Consider the following 19,385-nt stretch of genomic DNA (forward strand, 5'->3'; position numbering starts at 1 on the left):
TCGGTCTGCACAGAGACCCTCGTCATCCGTCGGGGGTCCTCCTCAGTTTGCGCAGAGACAGTGGTCATCCTCCGAATCTCTTCAGCAACCGGAACGCTAGTTTTGATTGCAGTCTTGGTGCTTCTAGTCTTCCCTGCCATTCTTGAGCTTGACACTTGCCTGCTAGACAGTTATCCATGTGTGCTCACTTAGTTAGCAGGTCAGCTTTATTGTCTGTTGGGTCTGTCCGGTTAAGTGTCTGCTGGTCTGCCTGGTGGTGACTGCTTGTTTAGCTGTGTTAACTGCAAAGTTGATTAGCTATGTTGTCTGGTGGGTCTACTCGATTGCGTGACTACTACTGTGTTAACTGCTAATCTGGTTTGCCGTGTTGTCTGCTGGGACTGCTTGTTTGTGTGCTCGATTGGGTCTGTCTAGTTGTGTGTCTGCTGGGTACTCTTGGCCGCGTGTCTGTTGGGCCTGCCTGATGGTGCTGGTGTTCTATTTCTTCTGGGTCCGCCTGGAGGTGTGTTGTGTGTCTGCTTGTACTGCCTGGTGGTGTGTCTGCCTTTATTAGATGTGTTATCTGTTTAGCTGCTTGTGATTGAGGGGTGAAGCTAATAGATCTATCTGCGGAGTGCCCCACCAGACAAACACCTGCCTTAGAGTGTGAGAGTGGAGCGACCACTCGTGCGGCTGAAGAAGGCGACTCAACTTGTCTGCCAGACAATTCCGCTCACCCTGGATATACACCGCCCGAAGGAAGATGTTGTGGCACAACGCCCAGTGCCAAAGACGAAGGGCTTCCCTGCAAAGAGATAGGGAACCGGTATCCCCCTGCTTGTTCACATAATACATCGCCACCTGGTTGTCCGTGCGCACCAGGACCATGTGATCTCGCAGCAAATGACGAAAAGCCACCACGGCATTGTAAATGGCCCGGAGCTCCAAGAGGTTGATGTGGCAGCGACAGTCCTCACTCGACCAAAGACCCTGAGTCCGAAGGCCGTCAAGGTGCGCTCCCCAGGCATACGCCGAGGAGTCCGTCGTCAGAACCTTCTGATGTGGGGGCACAAGAAAGAGCAAACCTCTGGATAGATTGGAAGAGCTGGCCCACCAATGGAGCAAGTGTTTCAAGGAGGGAGTCACCGCAATGAGCTGCGACGCGGGATCCCGATCCTGCAGCCACTGAGACGCCAGAATCCACTGAGGGACACAAAGATGCAACCTGGCGAACGGAGTGACATGAACAGTGGAGTCCATGTGTCCCAGGAGGATCCTCATCTGCTTGGCCGAGACCGAAGACCTTTGGGACACCAGCCGACTCAGCCGCAGGAGCGCGGTCTACCGGGGCAGAGGCAGAAACGACCGGAGACGAACCGTGTCCAGCACGGCCCCAATAAACTGCAGGGACTGAGAGGGGCACAGCTGAGATTTGGGGAAGTTTACCTCGAACCCCAAATGCTGAAGGAAGATAATAGTCCGACGGGTCACTGAAATAACCCTCTCCCTCGACGGAGCTTTGATAAGCCAATCGTCGAGGTATGGGAAAACCTGAAGACCCTGCGACCGCAAGGCCGCCACCACCACCACCACTTCCCAGTGCAGCATCAGCATTTCCCAGCCTTCCCTGTGCAGAAGCAGCATTTCCCCCCACACACACACTGCCCTGTGCAGCAGCAGCATTTCCCTCCCACACACACACTTCCCTGTGCAGCAGCAGCATTTCCCACCCTTCCTTGTGCAGCAGCAGCATTTCCCGGCCTTCCCTGTGCAGAAACAGCATTTCCACCTCCCACCCCCACACACACACTTCCCTATGCTGCAGTAGCATTTCTCAGTCTTCCCTGTACAGAAGCAGCATTCCCCCACCCCCACACATACTTCCCTGTGCAGCAGCAGTATTTCCCAGCCTTTCCTGTGCAGCAGCAGCATTTCCCGGCTTTCCCTGTGCAGCAGCAACATTTCCCGCGCTCCCTTCCCAGCCGCCGCGTTTAAATTCAGATAAAAGTGCTGCACCGCGCTACCGCTGGCTTCAGCGTCATCTATCCACTGCGGCCAACCCTAGCGGAAACAGGAAGCAATCAGAGAGGGCGGGCCGCAGTGGACAGAAGACGGCGAGGCCAGCAGTAGCGCGGTGCAACGCTTTTCTCTGAATTTTAAATGCGGGTGAGCCGGGAGAAGGAGGAGGCTTTAAAGTATAGTAGCTGGTTTTGGCGGTGAGTGAGGGCGGGAGGGGGGAGTCGCTGGCTGTGCTGTGTCTCTCTGTGTTCGAATTCGGCAGGAGGGACACAGCACTTGTCAGTGGCCACCGAGGTCGGCAATCGGGGGGTTGGGGCGAGGACGCAGCTCAGGAGACTGGGAAGGTGTTGGCGGGCGGCGGCGGTTCGGGCCTCCTCCTGCAGGCGCTCATGTCTCAGGGGACCGGCAGGGAGAAAGCTTGCCTGCGCTTCCTCCCAGCAGCAGTTGGTGAGTGAGGGCGGGAGGAGGGGAGTGGCCAGAATGTTCCCTGCCGTCGGGTTCTAAAATGGAACACGGCCACGGATCACACACCATAGCGGCAGGGAACACGCTGTTTTAACAGCGCACGCGCTGGTAATCTTTTATTATATAGGATAGAGCATGTACGGTTGGGCAGACTGGATGGACCATTTGGACCTTTATCTGCCATTTACTATGTTGCCCTCATGATTTGACTCAAATTGATGGCAGTTCTAATAGAGAACCCAAGATAGCATAGGCAAGGAGATCAATTTATATTCTCAGCATTGATGTGGCCCCTTCCAAAGCAATTAAAACAGCCCTAGAGACTCAAACAATTTTATTGATAAACAAAAAAGGAGGCACAGTGGTTAGAGCTACAACCTCAGCACCCCACACTGCTCCCTGTGAGCCTGGGCAAGTCACTTAATCCTCCACCGCCCCAGGTATATTAGATAGATTGTGTGCCCACCAGGACAGATTAGGAAATTCCTTGAAGTACCTGTATGTAAACTGCTTTGAATGTGATTGTACAACTACAAAAAGGCAGTATACAAGTCCCAATCCCTATAACCTTCAATGACTGCATAAGTGCCTCAATTTTCATAGAAACGTCCTTTTATTTCATTTTCTTTTTAATCTGAGTATAAAGACTTCTACTTATCTTGTATCTTTTTTCTTAAACAGTATAAAGCCAGCGATGGCTTGTCTTAAATAGTTTACATTTCTTTTCTGCCAAAAACGGCCTCTGTTTCACCCTCTCCAGGCTGCTTCAGGGCATTCCTTTTCTTCAATGAGTTAACTAAAGTATAAGACTTATATTTTTCATCTTCAAGGTCATGCTTCTATCATTTTATGCCACTGAATAAGTCAAAAAGGTTTTGTTGACTGTTGTGCTAAGGCCTCTTCCTCCTTTTCATTTACCAATGAAATTGCTTGAGTCTCTAGAGGTGCCTTATGTTTTAATTGATTTATTGACTGGAAAAGCTGCTCATTTCTAGGATAATAAATTACATATCTTTTTATTAGTTAATATTTTGTTACAAACAACCCTCCCCCCTCCATTTTACAAAATCTTGGAAGCAGTTTTTAGCGCAGGCCGGCGCACTAAATGCTCTGCGTTGCTCCCGACACTCAGAGAGTTCTATGAGAGTCGGGAGCAGCGCAAAGCATTCAGTGCACTGGCTTGCACTAAAAACCGCTTTCACAATTTTGTAAAATGGAGGGAAAGTGATCTCCTGCAAAGCAAGAGTGAGGTAAGCTGTAGGGAGACGGTAGTGGGGTGGGGTGGGGTGGGGGCTCACACATGTTGCAATGATTCTGTGATAAAACGGGATATGAAGAATGCCTGGGGTGCAGCTTACTGTGCTGTATCTTTTCTGTGGATAGATGGAAGATTTTGGTTTCCAGTCTAGTCAATCCAACAATGTTTTATACAGGAAACATAAGTGCCTTTGCCCCTTTATAAAAAGGATCATGCAATGACCCCCAATAGCACTCAAATTTGCACCTGCTCCAAAGAAAGTGCAAAAACATGGATGTACTCTGTAAGGGCAATTTCATAACTGGGCATCTCCAAAATAGGCTCCCAAATGTGCATATTATAAGCCTATTCTATAAGGGAAAATACGTACTACTTTTCTTATAGAATACTAGTGTAACACAGTATCGGTGCACCTAGATATGATGAGGGAATGTGTAACTTATTCTGTAAATTATATGTGTAAAGGGGTCTCTGTTTATGTCCCACCCATGCTTCACCCTGTATTACATTACATTACATTGGTGTCTTCTATCCCGCCAATACCTTTCAGTTCTAGGCGGTTGATACTCCATTTTGCATATAAGTTAAGCAGGTTTATTTTCAGGATAGCACTTAAGCGCCATGCGCACATAAATATTAGCACCTAGATTATACAATTGCCCATTGCCACTCTAATTCAGTCTCATAACATTCCAGCATATTGTGCAGATGACATTCTTCTATATATACACATACTGGCCCTAATTCTATAAACGGCACCTAAAAATATAGGCACCGAAGAACACGGCACATAGCGGCTGTCAATCCTCAGTTAGGCGCCATTTATAGAATCACATCTAGCAGTGCCTAAATTGGACTTAGGCACCCCTATTTATGACAGGCCTAAATACCAGCACCTGAGTCCATTTTAGACACCTACACAGAAAATACACCCAAGATCTGCCCTTAACCACGTCCACTTTCTAGTAGGCACCTCAGACTAAGCATCCACCTGAAATTGGTAGGCGCCTACCGATGTAGGTACCTAACTAGCATTTAATTTTGTACCGATTAAGCTAATTAAAAAATTAGGTGCCTAAATCGGCTAGGTGTGCCAATTTAGGTGCCTAACTTTTAGGAGTCTTTTATAGAATCTGGGCCATCGACTCTCTCTACCCTGATCTTGTCATTATTTTAATTCTGTCTTGATTCCGATTATTCTTGGTTAGAAAGCAGCTGCTAAAATGGTCAGTGGTCTTCATCATAAAACATAGGCCACTACCTGTATACTTTGGAGGAAAGATGAAAGAGAGGAGATACGATTGAGGCATTTAAATATCTCCATGGCATAAATGCACAGAAGGCAGATCTCTTTCATCCGAAAAGAAGCTCTGGAACAAGAGGGCACAAGATGAAGTTGCAAGGGATAGACTCAAAAATAATCTAAGAAAATACTTTTTCACAGAAAGGGTGGTGGATATGTGCAACGACCTCCCAGTAGAGGTAGTCAAGAAAAGGACTTTTATTTGAATTCAAGAAGCATGAACAGGCATGTGTGATCTTTTAAGGGGAGGAAGAGATAACAGATGCTGTGGATGGGCCATATGGCCTTTATCTGCCACCATTTTCTCTGTTTCTATAGACAAACTGGCTGGTTCTTAACCTCTCAAAATCTACTGCTTATTGGATGACTGGTAACAGACAAACAATCTTGTACACCAGCTCTGCCATTATTAGCGGGCGTATAGATTCTTCATGCTGTGTCCTTTTGATATTTGGGTGTAATCCTAGACAGACATTTAGGGCCGGATTCTGTAAACAGCGCCTAAATCAGCGGCATCTACCAAAATGAATGCCAACCACATATAAATCATACTTAGGCGCTATTAACAGAATCATGTCAAAGCAATGGCCAATCGGGGACACTAAGGAAGTCCCTGATTGGCTCAGGCCCCTCAGGCCCCTCCCAAGGGAGGAGTCCGAGGCACCTGAGCCAATCAGGGCCTTAGGCCCCTCCCCGTGCATCACATGATACACTAGGGCAGGGACTAAGGCCTCAGACGTGTCACTGGAGTCATTGGAACAGGAGGGACTGAGCACCCCTCCTGCTCCATTACAGGTATGGGGAGGGGAGTAGGGAGGGAACTGGGAAAGGGGAGGGGGCATCTGGTGGCAGGAAGGAGTCAGCATTCCTCTTGCCATTTGTTTGTTTTTTTTGCAGGGAGAGTTGGCCCGATAGCAGGAGGGAGTGGGAATCCCTTCTGCCATAATTTGGAAGCGGCAATGATGGCAGGCATTGATGCAGGGGGGCATCAGCATGGTGGGGGGACACTTTTGTGGGGTTAAAACCATGGGCTCAAGTCTTCCGGTGACGTCACTGACCAAGATGGAGGGTTAGAGATTTTGCTCTGACTCACCGCTGCATATTGCCTTCCCTTTCCCACTATGGGCTGCCCATTTTTGTGAGCGAGTGAAGAGCCGGGAGTGTGCAACACAGCGCGCAGTTGAATGATGCCGTCGCAAAAGAAGATCGATGAGGGGAAACCGTTGGAGCGTGGAGGAGAGAAGGGAGGCTTCCGCCAAGTGCGTGGGACCTCCAGAGTGTCCGCGCGCGAATCGGGAGACAGCGCATCTGAGGACGACTCAGAGAGAGGTGCTTTCCCGTGGCTGCAGCGTGCCGGATCGGCAACGGCTGTTACAAAAGCTGATTTACAACTGTGGGATGCTGAGATTAAGAACGAGGTGGTGGGATCTATAGGGGAGTAAGAATCAGGGAGTGGGTCATTGGTATGGGCAGACTCGATGGGCTATGGCCCTTTTCTGCCGTCAATTTCTATGTTTCTATCCCGGGGGGAGTGGAGGCCAATCAAGAAAACTTGGCGCGCCTGGTTTTTACGGCCTCTCGGTTGGTGCTGGCGTCTCACTGGAAGAGTCCCACGATACCCACAATGGCAATGATTCAGTGAAACTGGGATGGGTGTGTGAGAAATTTAGGCTTTCGGCTCTGCTAACTCACCAGAGGCAACAGTTTGAGGATCTCTGGGGTAGGTTTTTGGAGGTGGAGGGTAGAGTTTTCCCGGGCACTTAGACCGCATTGGGCTAAAAGAGAGTTTGGTATTTCTTCGGGGATTGCTGTTCTGACTCTTGTCCTTTTCTCGTGCCTATTGGATGGGGGATTACAGTGCTTTCTGGTGACTAGGCATTCCAGCTGGTTCTTTGTGGGGGGGAGGGAAGGGGGGTTGGGATTGGGACGGGGTTTGGGGGGGTTCTTCATTGGGGGGAGGGGTTCTGCATTTAATGTACACTGTTTTACTGCTTTTCTGGTACACTTTTTGGGCTTGCGAGCTACTTTTAAAATGACCAAGTCAAAATGATCTACCAACAATAAAATTTAAAAAAACACAACGCACACTGTACGCATAGAATTGTTAATTATCATTCCTATTCCGGGGTTTTTTCAAAGAGGTCAAAGCAGATGACTCTATGCACTGTCACCTCAGTAACAACCATACAAAAATAGACAAATAACCAACCCCTCCCTTTTTACTAAACCACGATAGCAGTTTTTAGCGCAGGGAGCTGCGCTGAATGCCCAGCGCTGCTCTCGACGCTCATAGGCTCCCTGCGCTAAAAACCTCTATTGCGGTTTAGTAAAAGGGGACCATATTGTAAAATATAGAGAGCAGATATAAATTCAGACACATTTTGATCACTAAATTTAAAATAAAATCATTTTTCCTACCTTGTCTGGTGATTTTATGAGTCTCTGGTTGCACTTTCTTCTTCTGACTGTGCATCCAATCTTTCTTCCCTTCTTTTAGCCTGTATGCTTCCTCTCCTCCTGACCTCATTCCCCCCCCCCAACTTTTTCTTCTTCTCTCCCTGCCCTCTCTTTCTTTCTCTCTTCATGCCCCCTTTTTTTTTCTGTTTCTCTTCTTTCCTTCTGTCTCCCTGCCTGCCCTCTTTCTCTCTCCCTGCCCTCCCCCAAGCCACTGCAACTGCTGCTGCCATCGGATAACAGGCCCCCAAAGCCGCCCGCTGTCGGCCAAGCTCTCCTTGCTTCGGGCCCATCAGCATTCCTCTCCCCGACGTCAATTGTGCCGTCGGAGAGGAAGTTCCGCTGGCCAGAACTTCCTCTCCGACGGCAGAATTGACATCGGGGAGAGGAAGGCTGATCGGCCCAAGATCGACCTATTGGGAGAAATGCTGCTGGGTCCTGCCTTTGAGGAAACAGAAAGTAGTCAGGACCTGGCAGCAAGAAGAGCAAATCGCAAGCTTCACTGACCTGTCTCCCGCTTTAGCCCGCGAATGGGGCTCTAACATGGGCGTGCCGGCTTCCCTTCTCTCCCCTCCCCCCCCCCCGGACATAACTTCCGGTTTCAGAGGGAAGAGAAGGGAAGCCGGTACAAGCACACGTTAGCCCCCGGAGCATAAATTCTCCAAGCCAGTTTGTTTATTTTTTTTTAAATGTTGAGCAGCGGAGGCAGCAGCAGAATTCAGGAGCAGGCCAGTCAGGAGGGGAAAAAAGAAAAGGGAAGAAGGGAACCCGCTCTGCGATCGACTGGGGTCGCCTGAGCGAGCGACCTGTCGATCGCGATCGACGTATTGGGCACCCCTGTTCTAGACTATGTCTAACTGAAAAACTGCACCGGGAGAGTGTATTCAACTGGGCTGCGGTGATCTTTCCCTTATCAGTGGATATTATTAAGATAAGTGTGGGTTCCTTACATCATTGAGAGATTTCTACCTAAAGAGATTTTGAAAATTAACTATTTTGATACATTAGCACTGATTGAATTTACACGGAGTTTTTCTCTGACCAAAGATGTGTTTTCTATGAAAATCTAGTACTTGTCATAGTAGTTTCCTGGTTTCATTCTCGGGAAACACTGAGGTCTTTTCTCCATATTATGAACCTGTTCTAATTTGTCTCTTATAAGGGTTTCTACCAAGTGAATATTTTTAGGTAGTTATACAAATTTTTTTATATTCCACTTGTATAATATTACATGCCATTTCCCCTCATTTGCATGGGTGGATCGGATCGGGTAGGAGATTTGATCACATCTGTGAACATCTAAAAGCTAAGTTACTCAGCATTTCATATTCTGCTCTTTTCACTGGTTTTCAGCATTATATCTGCTTAATTTCTCTTCTCCTCCCTGTTTCTTACTAAAAAAAATGTAAAAAAGCACAAAAAAATCCTTCTCTTTCCTCTGTTAAATCTTATTTCCTCTTCCTGCAGTTTTGTTTAAAATACTGTGTTTTAGGTGGTATAGAGCCTATATTTCTGGTGCCTGTGGCTCAGGGTGACTAAAGTAGGGAAAATCCTGTTATAAATCCTGTGTTTTAGGGTAGCACTGATAGAACCTGCATTTTTGTTTAAAATACTGTGTTTTAGGGGGTATAGAGCCTATATTTCTGGTGCCTGTGGCTCAGGGTGACTAAAGTAGGGAAAATCCTGTTATAAATCCTGTGTTTTAGGGTAGTACTGATAGAACCTGCATTTTTGTTTAAAATACTGTGTTTTAGGTGGTATAGAGTAGAGAATGACACGGTGAAAAAATTGGTCCCTGTCACCGCCCCGTCCCCGTCTCACCATCCTCTGCACCGCCCCGTCACCGCCATTCCCTTCACCGCCCCGTCACCACCACTGCCACCCCATTCACCGCCCCGTCACCGCCACTGCAACCCCATTCACCGCCCCGTCACCGTCACCGCTGCATACATAAAAGCCTCAAACGGGTACGATTTTATATACTTTTCTTTATTTACGTATAAAGGAAACATTCTTTAAAACTTTAAAACTTAGTTAAATATTAGTTAATAACTATACAAAAACAAACACGACATGTACTTTTAATGCTTACAATGTTAGCCTACATGGTAAGTAGACGCGGCCGCTGTACCTAATCGCTGCAAAGATCTCCCTGCCGTGATTAGCATAGTGACCGCGGCTACGGCTGCAAGTCTCCCCTCCCCCCAGCGATCACGGCAGGAGGGCACCCAACCCCTCCTGTAGACCCCCCCCAACGGCCCTCCCGACAATCGCAGCAGAAGGGTACCCAACCCCTCCTGCCGGTCCTCCCAATGGCCTCCCCTAAGATCGCCGGCAGGAGGGTACCCAACCCCTCCTGCTGGACCCCCCCCCCCCAACGAACCCTCCCACCCCGGAACCCCCTTAGTCTTACTTTCCAAGTTGGACCGGACGGCTCCTCACACGTATGGCCAGCAGGCTTGCCTCCGTCCAAATGAGGCGGGCCCGCCCCTACCCTGCCCAACCCACATGATCCTAGGGCCTGATTGGTCTAGGCACCTAAAGCCACTCCCGCTATAGGAGGGGCCTTAGGTGCTTGGGCCAATCAGGCCCTAGGATCCTGTGGGTTAGGCAGGGGAGGGGAGGGGCGGGCCCGCCTCATTTGGACGGAGGCAGGCCTGCTGGCCAGACGAGCGAGGAGCTGTCCGGTCCAACTTGGAAAGTAAGACTAAGGGTGGTGTTTCGGGATGGCGGGGTTTGTTGGGGGAGGGTCCGGCAGGAGGGGTTGGGCACCCTCCTATTGGCGATATAGGGGGCCGTTGGGGGGGCCGGCAGGAGGGGTTGGGCACCCTCCTACCAGTGATCATAGGGGGGCTGTTGGGGAGCTGGCAGGAGGGGTTGGATATCCTCCTGCTGCGATCGTCGGGGGGGCTGTTGGGGTAGGCAGGAGGGGATGGGTACCCTCCTGCCGCGATCGTTGGGGAGGGCTGGTTCTGTCGGCATGAAGGGCTGAGCACCTTCCTGCTGGCGATCGTCGGGGGGGGGGGCGGGTTCTATTGGCAGGAAGGGTTGATCTGACAAATGAGGAGCCAGTATATTGGGGGGCGGAGTCAATGCGGCAACGTGCAAGTTGGATCGAGAGTTGGAGGAGACAGACAACATGGCGGAGACATCAAACACCCGGTCACAAACACGGTGAAACACAGGTAAATAGCGGTTCCTAGAAGGGGGTACATTGGCCTGCGGGGACAAATCTTTTCACCGTTTTTGCAGGCGGTGAAAACTTTTGTCCCCGTGTCTGCGGCGATTTGGCTTTGGAGTCTCCATAACCCGCAGCCAAACCGCAGCCACGCCGCAGCTCCCTGCGGGGATCGCTCCCCGTGTCATTCTCTAGTATAGAGCCTATATTTCTGGTGCCTGTGGCTCAGGGTGACTAAAGTAGGGAAAATCCTGTTATAAATCCTGTGTTTTAGGGTAGCACTGATAGAACCTGCATTTTTGTTTAAAATACTGTGTTTTAGGTGGTATAGAGCCTATATTTCTGGTGCCTGTGGCTCAGGGTGACTAAAGTAGGGAAAATCCTGTTATAAATCCTGTGTTTTTGGGTAGCACTGATAGAACCTGCATTTTTGTTTAAAATACTGTGTTTTAGGTGGTATAGAGCCTATATTTCTGGTGCCTGTGGCTCAGGGTGACTAAAGTAGGGAAAATCCTGTTATAAATCCTGTGTTTTAGGGTAGCACTGATAGAACCTGCAGTTCTGTTTAAAATACTGTGTTTTAGGTGGTATAGAGCCTATATTTCTGGTGCCTGTGGCTCAGGTTGACTAAAGTAGGGAAAATCCTGTTACAAATCCTGTGTTTTAGGGTAGCACTGATAGAACCTGCAGTTTTGTTTAAAATACTGTGTTTTAGGTGGTATAGAGCCTATATTTCTGACTCACTAGTTTTTAGCCATTGTGTCTGATTAGGTGGAGAAGGGAGGGGCTCTGTTTTACTTCTAAGGTTAATTGCATTACCTTTGGGACATTGCTGAAACAAGGCTGCCCTGTGAACATCTAAAAGCTAAGTTACTCAGCATTTCATATTCTGCTCTTTTCACTGGTTTTCAGCATTATATCTGCTTAATTTCTCTTCTCCTCCCTGTTTCTTACTAAAAAAAAATATAAAAAAGCACAAAAATATCCTTCTCTTTCCTCTGTTAAATCTTATTTCCTCTTCCTGCAGTTTTGTTTAAAATACTGTGTTTTAGGTGGTATAGAGCCTATATTTCTGGTGCCTGTGGCTCAGGGTGACTAAAGTAGGGAAAATCTGTTATAAATCCTGTGTTTTAGGGTAGCACTGATAGAACCTGCATTTTTGTTTAAAATACTGTGTTTTAGGTGGTATAGAGCCTATATTTCTGGTGCCTGTGGCTCAGGGTGACTAAAGTAGGGAAAATCTGTTATAAATCCTGTGTTTTAGGGTAGCACTGATAGAACCTGCATTTTTGTTTAAAATACTGTGTTTTAGGTGGTATAGAGCCTATATTTCTGCCTTACTAGTAGTCTTACTTATAGTCCCACCAACCCCAGGGACCACTATTCATATATAGAGACCCATATAATCAGGACTTCACAACCAATCAAGATGACCTTTATTCTATGCAATCACTGTGGTGCTTTAATTCCAAGACATACTATTTGGAGGCTTAAGGCTTGCCACATCTGTCTTCAACTTGCCAGTATTAAGGAGGAGCTCTGCAAACTTAAACAGGAATTGAATACAATTAAAGCAGCTTCCATCACTCCACAAAATCATACCAACTTACCACCTCTACCTCAAAGAATAAAACAGCCTAGGAATAAATGGGTCACAGTAGGCTCAGGAAGACTGTGACATGTAACACAGAAACATCCACCTTCACTAATATTACCTCTACAGAATTCCTTCGCTCCACTAGTGCACTGCGATACTCAGGAAAACAGAAGGGAGGTGGGACTGGAACCAATGAAGGAAACTCAAGAGAACAAGAGCACCCTAAGTACAAATAAAAAAGCCAAAAACAGAAAACTATTACTGTTGGGGGATTCCATCATCAGAGGCATTAACCTTGGAACACAGGGCAAGGAGACCAAAATAGTGAAATGTCTTCCAGGATCCTCAGCTACCAGGAGTTCCAGGCAAATACTGACTATAATTAAGGAAGAAACTAAGGATTTTAACACTGATGTTGTTATCCATCTGGGAACAAATGACCTGGCCAACAACTCCACACTTGCAGCACAGAAAGCTTTTCGGGAGCTTGGTGAGGGCGTGAAACCTTTTGTAAAGACTTTAGCTTTTTCTGAAATACTGCCTGCATATGGAAAAGGAGAGCAAAGAGTGAAAAACACAGAGGACTTTAATAGATGGCTCAGAGCCTGGAGTCATCAAGAAGGCTTCAGGTACATAGGAGGATGGGGAAATACATGGAAGGACAAGAAGCTATATTGCACTGATGGGCTACATATTACTACAGCAGGAAAAAGAAACCTTGCAGAGAAATTTAGACAATATTTTTCTAGGCATTTAAACTAAAAGGTGGGGGTGGTGTATGTACGAAGGACAATTATAGAGACCACCCCCGGCAAAAGAAAAGATGTGATAGTAGTAAAGGCTGCAACATAAGCAATATCAGCAACTCATTTCTTAGTATTGCAACGGAAAGTGAAACGACATAAAAATCCATACGAAAAAGGAGATTATCGCTGAAAAATAGCTGGAAAGCGATGACCACAAATGCTCGCAGTCTAAGCAACAAAGTTCATGATCTGCAAGCCCTGATATTAGAGGCAGATCTAGATATTGTTGCTATCACAGAGACATGGTTCAGTGAATCACATGGATGGGATGCAAACATACCGGGATATAATCTTTTTAGGAAGGACAGAGATGGTCATAAAGGTGGAGGAGTAGCTCTCTATATAAAGATCAATATCCAAGCGACCGAAATGCAAGGGACCTGGGGAGAGGAAGAAGCGATATGGATTGCTCTGAAAAGAGAAGATGGAACTTTTATCTACGTGGGTGTAGTCTACAGACCTCCGACTCAATCGCAGCAAATTGATAAGGATCTGATTGTGGATATCCAAAAGTTTGGAAGGAAAGAGGAGGTTCTGCTGTTGGGAGATTTCAACCTGCCGGATGCGGACTGGAATGTTCCGTCTGCGGAATCGGAAAGAAGTAGGGAGATTGTGGATGCCTTTCAAGAGGCTCTGCTCAGACAAATGGTGACGGAACCCACAAGGGAAAAAGCGATATTGGATCTGGTCCTCACAAATGGAGAGAGTATCTCTAATGTTCGAGTGGGTGCTCACCTGGGTAGTAGCAATCATCAAACCGTTTGGTTTGATATAACGGCTAAAGTGGAGAGCGGCCGCACGATACTTGAAGTCCTAGATTTCAAACGTACGGACTTTAATGCAATGGGAAAGTACATGAAGAAAGAGCTGTTAGGATGGGAGGACATAAGAGAAGTGGAAAGACGGTGGTCTAAGCTGAAAGGAGCGATAAAAATGGCTACGGACCTTTATGTGAAGAAAATCAATAAAAACAAGAGAAAAAGGAAGCCGATATGGTTCTCCAACCTAGTGGCTGAGAAAATAAAGGCGAAAGAGTTGGCGTTCATGAAATATAAAAAAACCCAAGAAGAGGAGAGCAGAAAGGACTACAGGGTGAAACTGAAAGAAGCCAAGAGAGAGATACGTTTGGCGAAGGCACAGGCAGAAGAACAAATGGCTAAAAATGTAAAAAAGGGAGATAAAAATTTTTTCAGATATATTAGTGAAAGGAGGAAGATAAAAAATGGCATTGCTAGGCTAAAAGATGCTGGGACCAAATATGTGGAGAGTGATGAGGAGAAAGCAAATGTGCTAAACAAATACTTCTGTTCTGTGTTCACAGAAGAAAATCCTGGAGAAGGACCGAGATTGTCCGGCAAAGTTACACGAGAAAATGGAGTAGATTCTGCGCCGTTCACGGAGGAGGGTGTTTATGAGCAACTTGAAAAACTGAAGTTGGACAAAGCGATGGGACCAGACGGGATCCATCCCAGGATACTAAGGGAACTCAGAGTCCTATTAAAGACTTGTTCAACAAATTTCTGGAGACGGGAGTGATTCCTGGGGATTGGAGGAGAGTGGATGTTGTCCCTATTCATAAAAGTGGTCACAGGGATGAAGCAGGAAACTACAGGCCGGTGAGCCTCACTTCAGTTGTTGGAAAAATAATGGAAGTGTTGCTGAAAGAAAGGATAGTGTATTTCCTTGAATCTAATGGGTTACAGGATCCGAGGCAACATGGCTTTACAAAAGGTAAATCGTGCCAAACGAACCTGATTGAATTTTTTGATTGGGTGACCAGAGAGCTGGATCGAGGACATATGCTAGATGTAATTTACTTGGATTTCAGCAAAGCCTTTGATACAGTTCCTCATAGGAGGCTGTTGAACAAACTTGAAGGGCTGAAGTTAGGCCCCAAAGTGGTGAACTGGGTCAGAAACTGGCTGTCGGACAGACGCCAGAGGGTGATGGTTAATGGAAGTCGCTCGAAGGAAGGAAAGGTGACTAGTGGAGTCCCTCAGGGTTCGGTGCTGGGGCCAATCCTGTTCAATATGTATGTAAGTGACATTGCTGAAGGGTTAGAAGGAAAAGTGTGCCTTTTTGCAGATGATACCAAGATTTGTAACAGAGTAGACACCGAAGAGGGAGTGGAAAATATGAAAAAGGATCTGCAAAAGTTAGAGGAATGGTCTAATGCCTGGCAACTAAAATTCAATGCAAAGAAATGCAGAGTAATGCATTTGGGGATTAATAATAGGAAGGAACCGTATATGCTGGGAGGAGAGAAGCTGATATGCACGGACGGGGAGAGGGACCTTGGGGTGATAGTGTCCGAAGATCTAAAGGCGAAAAAACAGTGTGACAAGGCAGTGGCTGCTGCCAGAAGGATTCTGGGCTGTATAAAGAGAGGCGTAGTCAGTAGAAGGAAGAAGGTGTTGATGCCCCTGTACAGGTCATTGGTGAGGCCCCACTTGGAGTATTGTGTTCAGTTTTGGAGACCGTATCTGGCGAAAGACGTAAGAAGACTTGAGGCGGTCCAGAGGAGGGCGACGAAAATGATAGGAGGCTTGCGCCAGAAGACGTATGAGGAGAGACTGGAAGCCCTGAATATGTATACCCTAGAGGAAAGGAGAGACAGGGGAGATATGATTCAGACGTTCAGGGTATTAACGTAGAACAAAATCTTTTCCAGAGAAAGGAAAATGGTAAAACCAGAGGACATAATTTGAGGTTGAAGGGTGGTAGATTCAGGGGCAATGTTAGGAAATTCTACTTTACGGAGAGGGTGGTGGATGCCTGGAATGCGCTCCCGAGAGAGGTGGTGGAGAGTAAAACTGTGACTGAGTTCAAAGAAGCGTGTGATGAACACAGAAGATTTAGAATCAGAAAATAATATTAAAGATTGAACTAGGCCAGTTACTGGGCAGACTTGTACGGTCTGTGTCTGTGCATGGCCGTTTGGAGGAGGATGGGCAGGGGAGGGCTTCAATGGCTGGGAGGGTGTAGATGGGCTTGAGTAAGTCTTAACAGAGATTTCAGCAGTTGGAACCCAAGCACAGTACCGGGTAAAGCTTTGGATTCTCGCCCAGAAATAGCTAAGAAGAAAAAAAAAAAAAATTTAAATTGAATCAGGTTGGGCAGACTGGATGGACCATTCAGGTCTTTATCTGCCGTCATCTACTATGTTACTATGTTACTATGATCAGTAGCAGTTTAGTGAATCGGGTCGAGGAACGATCACAAAACCAGTAAAACTGGTTTTGCAATCGTTTGGACAGGATCGGAGGGCTTAGTGAATCTAGCCCTTAGCTTCCCCAAGCCTTTTATACTGAGCATGTATGATTGTAAACTAAATAGATGTCTTGTAAAAACCAATGGATAGTGCTGCATTGTTTACTTTGAGCAGTTCTGAGCTTAGTCACATAGCAAGACTTATGCCCTTTTAGACTGTTTTTATCTAAAATGTTCCTTCATCCAACAATCTAAATTACTACCATTTGGAAGTGCTTGAAGCTCTCGAAATAACAAAGTTCATGATTGGATTTTATAGAAACATAGAAACATGATGGCAGATAAAGGCCAAATGGCCACTCCAGTCTGCCCATCTGCAGTAATCATTATCTTTCTCTCTCAGAGATCCCACGTGCCTATCCCATGCCTTCTTGAATTCAGACACAGTCTCTGTCTCCACCACTTCTTCCGGGAGACTGTTCCAAGCTTCTACCTCTCTTTCTGTATAAAAGTATATCCTTTGATTACTCCAGAGCCTCTCACCTCTTAACTTCATCCTATGCCCTCTCATTCCACAGCTTCCTTTCAATTGAAAGACTCGACTCATGTGCTTTTACGCCATGTAAGAATTTAAACGTCATAGAAACATAGAAACATAGAAATAGACGGCAGATAAGGGCCACAGCCCATCAAGTCTGCCCACCCTACTGTCCCTCCCCTACCTTTGCCCTGTGAATAGATCCCATGTGTCGATCCCATTTGGCTTTAAAATCAGGCACGCTACTGGCCTCAATCACCTGCAGTGGAAGACTATTCCAGCGATCAACCACCCTTTCAGTGAAAAAGAATTTCCTGGTGTCACCTCGTAGTTTCCCTGCCTCTGATTTTCCATGGATGCCCTCTTGTTGTCGCGGGACCCCTGAAAAAGAAGATATCTTCCTCAGCCTCGATGCAGCCCATGAGATACTTGAACGTCTCGATCATGTCCCCCCTCTCTCTGCGCTCCTCGAGCGAGTACAGCCGCAATTTGTCTAGACGTTCCTCGTACGGGAGATCCTTGAGTCCCGAGACCATCCGGGTGGCCATTATCTGAACCGGGTGGCCATTCTCTGAACATCTATCATATCTCCCTTCTCCCACCTTTCCTCTAAAGCAGTGGTCTCAAATTTGCAGCCCGGGGACAACATGCAGCCCGCCAGGTACTATTTTGAGGCCCTCGGTATGTTTATCAATCACAAAAGTAAAATAAAACAGTTTCTTGATCATATGTCTCTTTAGCTATAAATTACAATATTATTATTAAGACTTAGCCAAAAGAAAAGATTTATAAACTATAAAATGTTTTACCTCATGCAAAATTGTCATTTCTTTAATAAGACATTAACTATTTTTTTTTCTGAGGCTCTACAAGTACCTACAAATCCAAAATGTGGCCCTGCAAAAGGTTTGAGTTTGAGACCACTGCTCTAAAGTATACACACTGAGATATTTAAGTTTCCCTATATGCCTAATGTCCAGCATTTTTTGGGTTTTTTTGTATTTACAGCAGGACATAAGCACCATTTCACTGTTCTATTCTTGGCATATTGCACACAAAGCTCAAATTCAAAGGTTGTGCTGGTGGGCCTTGACTCTGCTTCATTCACAAATTTGAATTTTTTTGCAGTCACCATAATTACTTCATGTGCATTCTCAGAATCAGGGCAGAGTCACAAATATAGGCACTTACACCAAGTTATGTATGATGATGTAATTTATTGGAGAACTGCTATACCTGCTGGCTATGTGTTTATTTTAAATCTTTTCTCTAAAGCAGTGTATCGCAAACTGTGTGCCACGGCAGATTCCAGGTATGCTGCAAGGAGGAGAGGCGCCGGCTGACTGCTTACAGGACATGCCTTTCACATAAAGAGCCGGCACCAGCACCTCTCCTCCTCAACAGCGTCTCTTCTCCTCTCTCCGCACCTCTTCTCCATCAGTAACCTTTACCAGTGTAGAAATAAGCTCAGGGCCACAGCTGGAGAGGCGGACATCGATATGATGACATCACACATGTGTATGATATCATTGTGTTGATGTCTGCACTTCCGAATGCCCTCCAGCCACAGCACCGAGTTTAATATTCCACCGCGTAAAAATGTTTACGGGACACCGCTCTAAAAAAAAGAAGGCACACAGTCTTCAATACAGAAGCTAGTACAGGGGTTGGCAAACTTTTTGACTCGTGGGCCACGAGAGAGGAAGCAGCGGGCGGGAGGTGCTAACCGGCTCCGCAGCCTCTTTTGTCCGGCTCTCGTCAAGTTGTCGCTGCTGTGTTGCGGTCCGAAGCTGGCGGCCTGCGGGATCGTGCTCAGCATCTGGGGAGTGATCATGCTGATGCTCCTTGGAATTTTCTTTAATGTTCACTCAGCTGTTCTGATTGAGGATGTGCCATTTACACCAGAAGATTTTGAAGATGACAATCCACCACAGAAGATTTACCACCTGTACGAGCAGGTCAGCTATAACTGTTTCATCGCTGCTGGGATCTATGTGGTGCTTGGTGGCTTCTCCTTTTGCCAGGTGCGGCTGAACAAGCGGAAGGAGTACATGGTCCGTTAGCACCCTGCTTTTAGGACCCCAGTTCTGCTGCAGGAGCCATGGATCACTTTTTATTTATTAGAGCTTTCTGCTGCATTTTCCCCTTTATATTTTTTCCCCTCCGTTTGCCAGATTGTGCATTGACACTTTCCTTACTTTGATGTTAAAATAATTGACACATAAGGCTCAATATCTGCAGACCTGAGTTCTAGGTGGGTGCCTGCTTTCTGTTCATTAGTGCCCTTCCCCTCACCACATAGTTTATTTTCTTATTTTTTCTCATCTATCTCTATTTTATTTTTTCATTACTCTACTAATTGTCATTTTTCTAGGTACTTTAGTTAGATTGTGAGCCTTCGGGACAGTAAGGGAATATCTAAGTACCCATTTTACTTATAATTTTAATGCACCCTATTGTCTATTTTTTCTGTAAACCGCTTAGAATCCTAACGGAGTATAGCGGTATATAAGAAATAAATTACATTACATTACATTACAATAAGAACATAAGCAATGCCTCCGCTGGGTCAGACCTG

General features: G+C 46.5%; 2 protein-coding genes across 7 annotated transcripts in view; one reads left to right on the top strand and one right to left on the bottom strand.

Annotated features, from left to right (window-relative positions):
* The window catches only part of LRRC20 (leucine rich repeat containing 20), a 368,748-nt gene that overhangs the window by 306,082 nt on the left and 43,281 nt on the right, over positions 1–19,385 (bottom strand). The window lies entirely within an intron of this gene.
* LOC117359084 (ribonuclease kappa-A-like) lies at positions 6,212–19,102 on the top strand. Its single transcript, XM_033941257.1, has 2 exons — positions 6,212–6,283; positions 18,571–19,102. Exons 1-2 carry the CDS (start codon positions 6,212–6,214, stop codon positions 18,868–18,870), a joined length of 372 nt encoding a protein of 123 aa, XP_033797148.1. The 3' UTR covers positions 18,871–19,102.

This window comes from Geotrypetes seraphini, chromosome 4 (genome assembly GCF_902459505.1).
Source record: "Geotrypetes seraphini chromosome 4, aGeoSer1.1, whole genome shotgun sequence".
NCBI classification, from domain to species: domain Eukaryota; kingdom Metazoa; phylum Chordata; class Amphibia; order Gymnophiona; family Dermophiidae; genus Geotrypetes; species Geotrypetes seraphini.

Excerpts from the sequence above, each read along its gene's own strand:
- LOC117359084 (XM_033941257.1), top strand. The coding sequence starts at position 6,212 with ATGCCGTCGCAAAAGAAGATCGATGAGGGGAAACCGTTGGAGCGTGGA. Across the intron at positions 6,284-18,570 it reads AGAAGGGAGGCTTCCGCCAA|TTGTCGCTGCTGTGTTGCGG; the intron begins GTGCGTGGGACC and ends GCTCTCGTCAAG.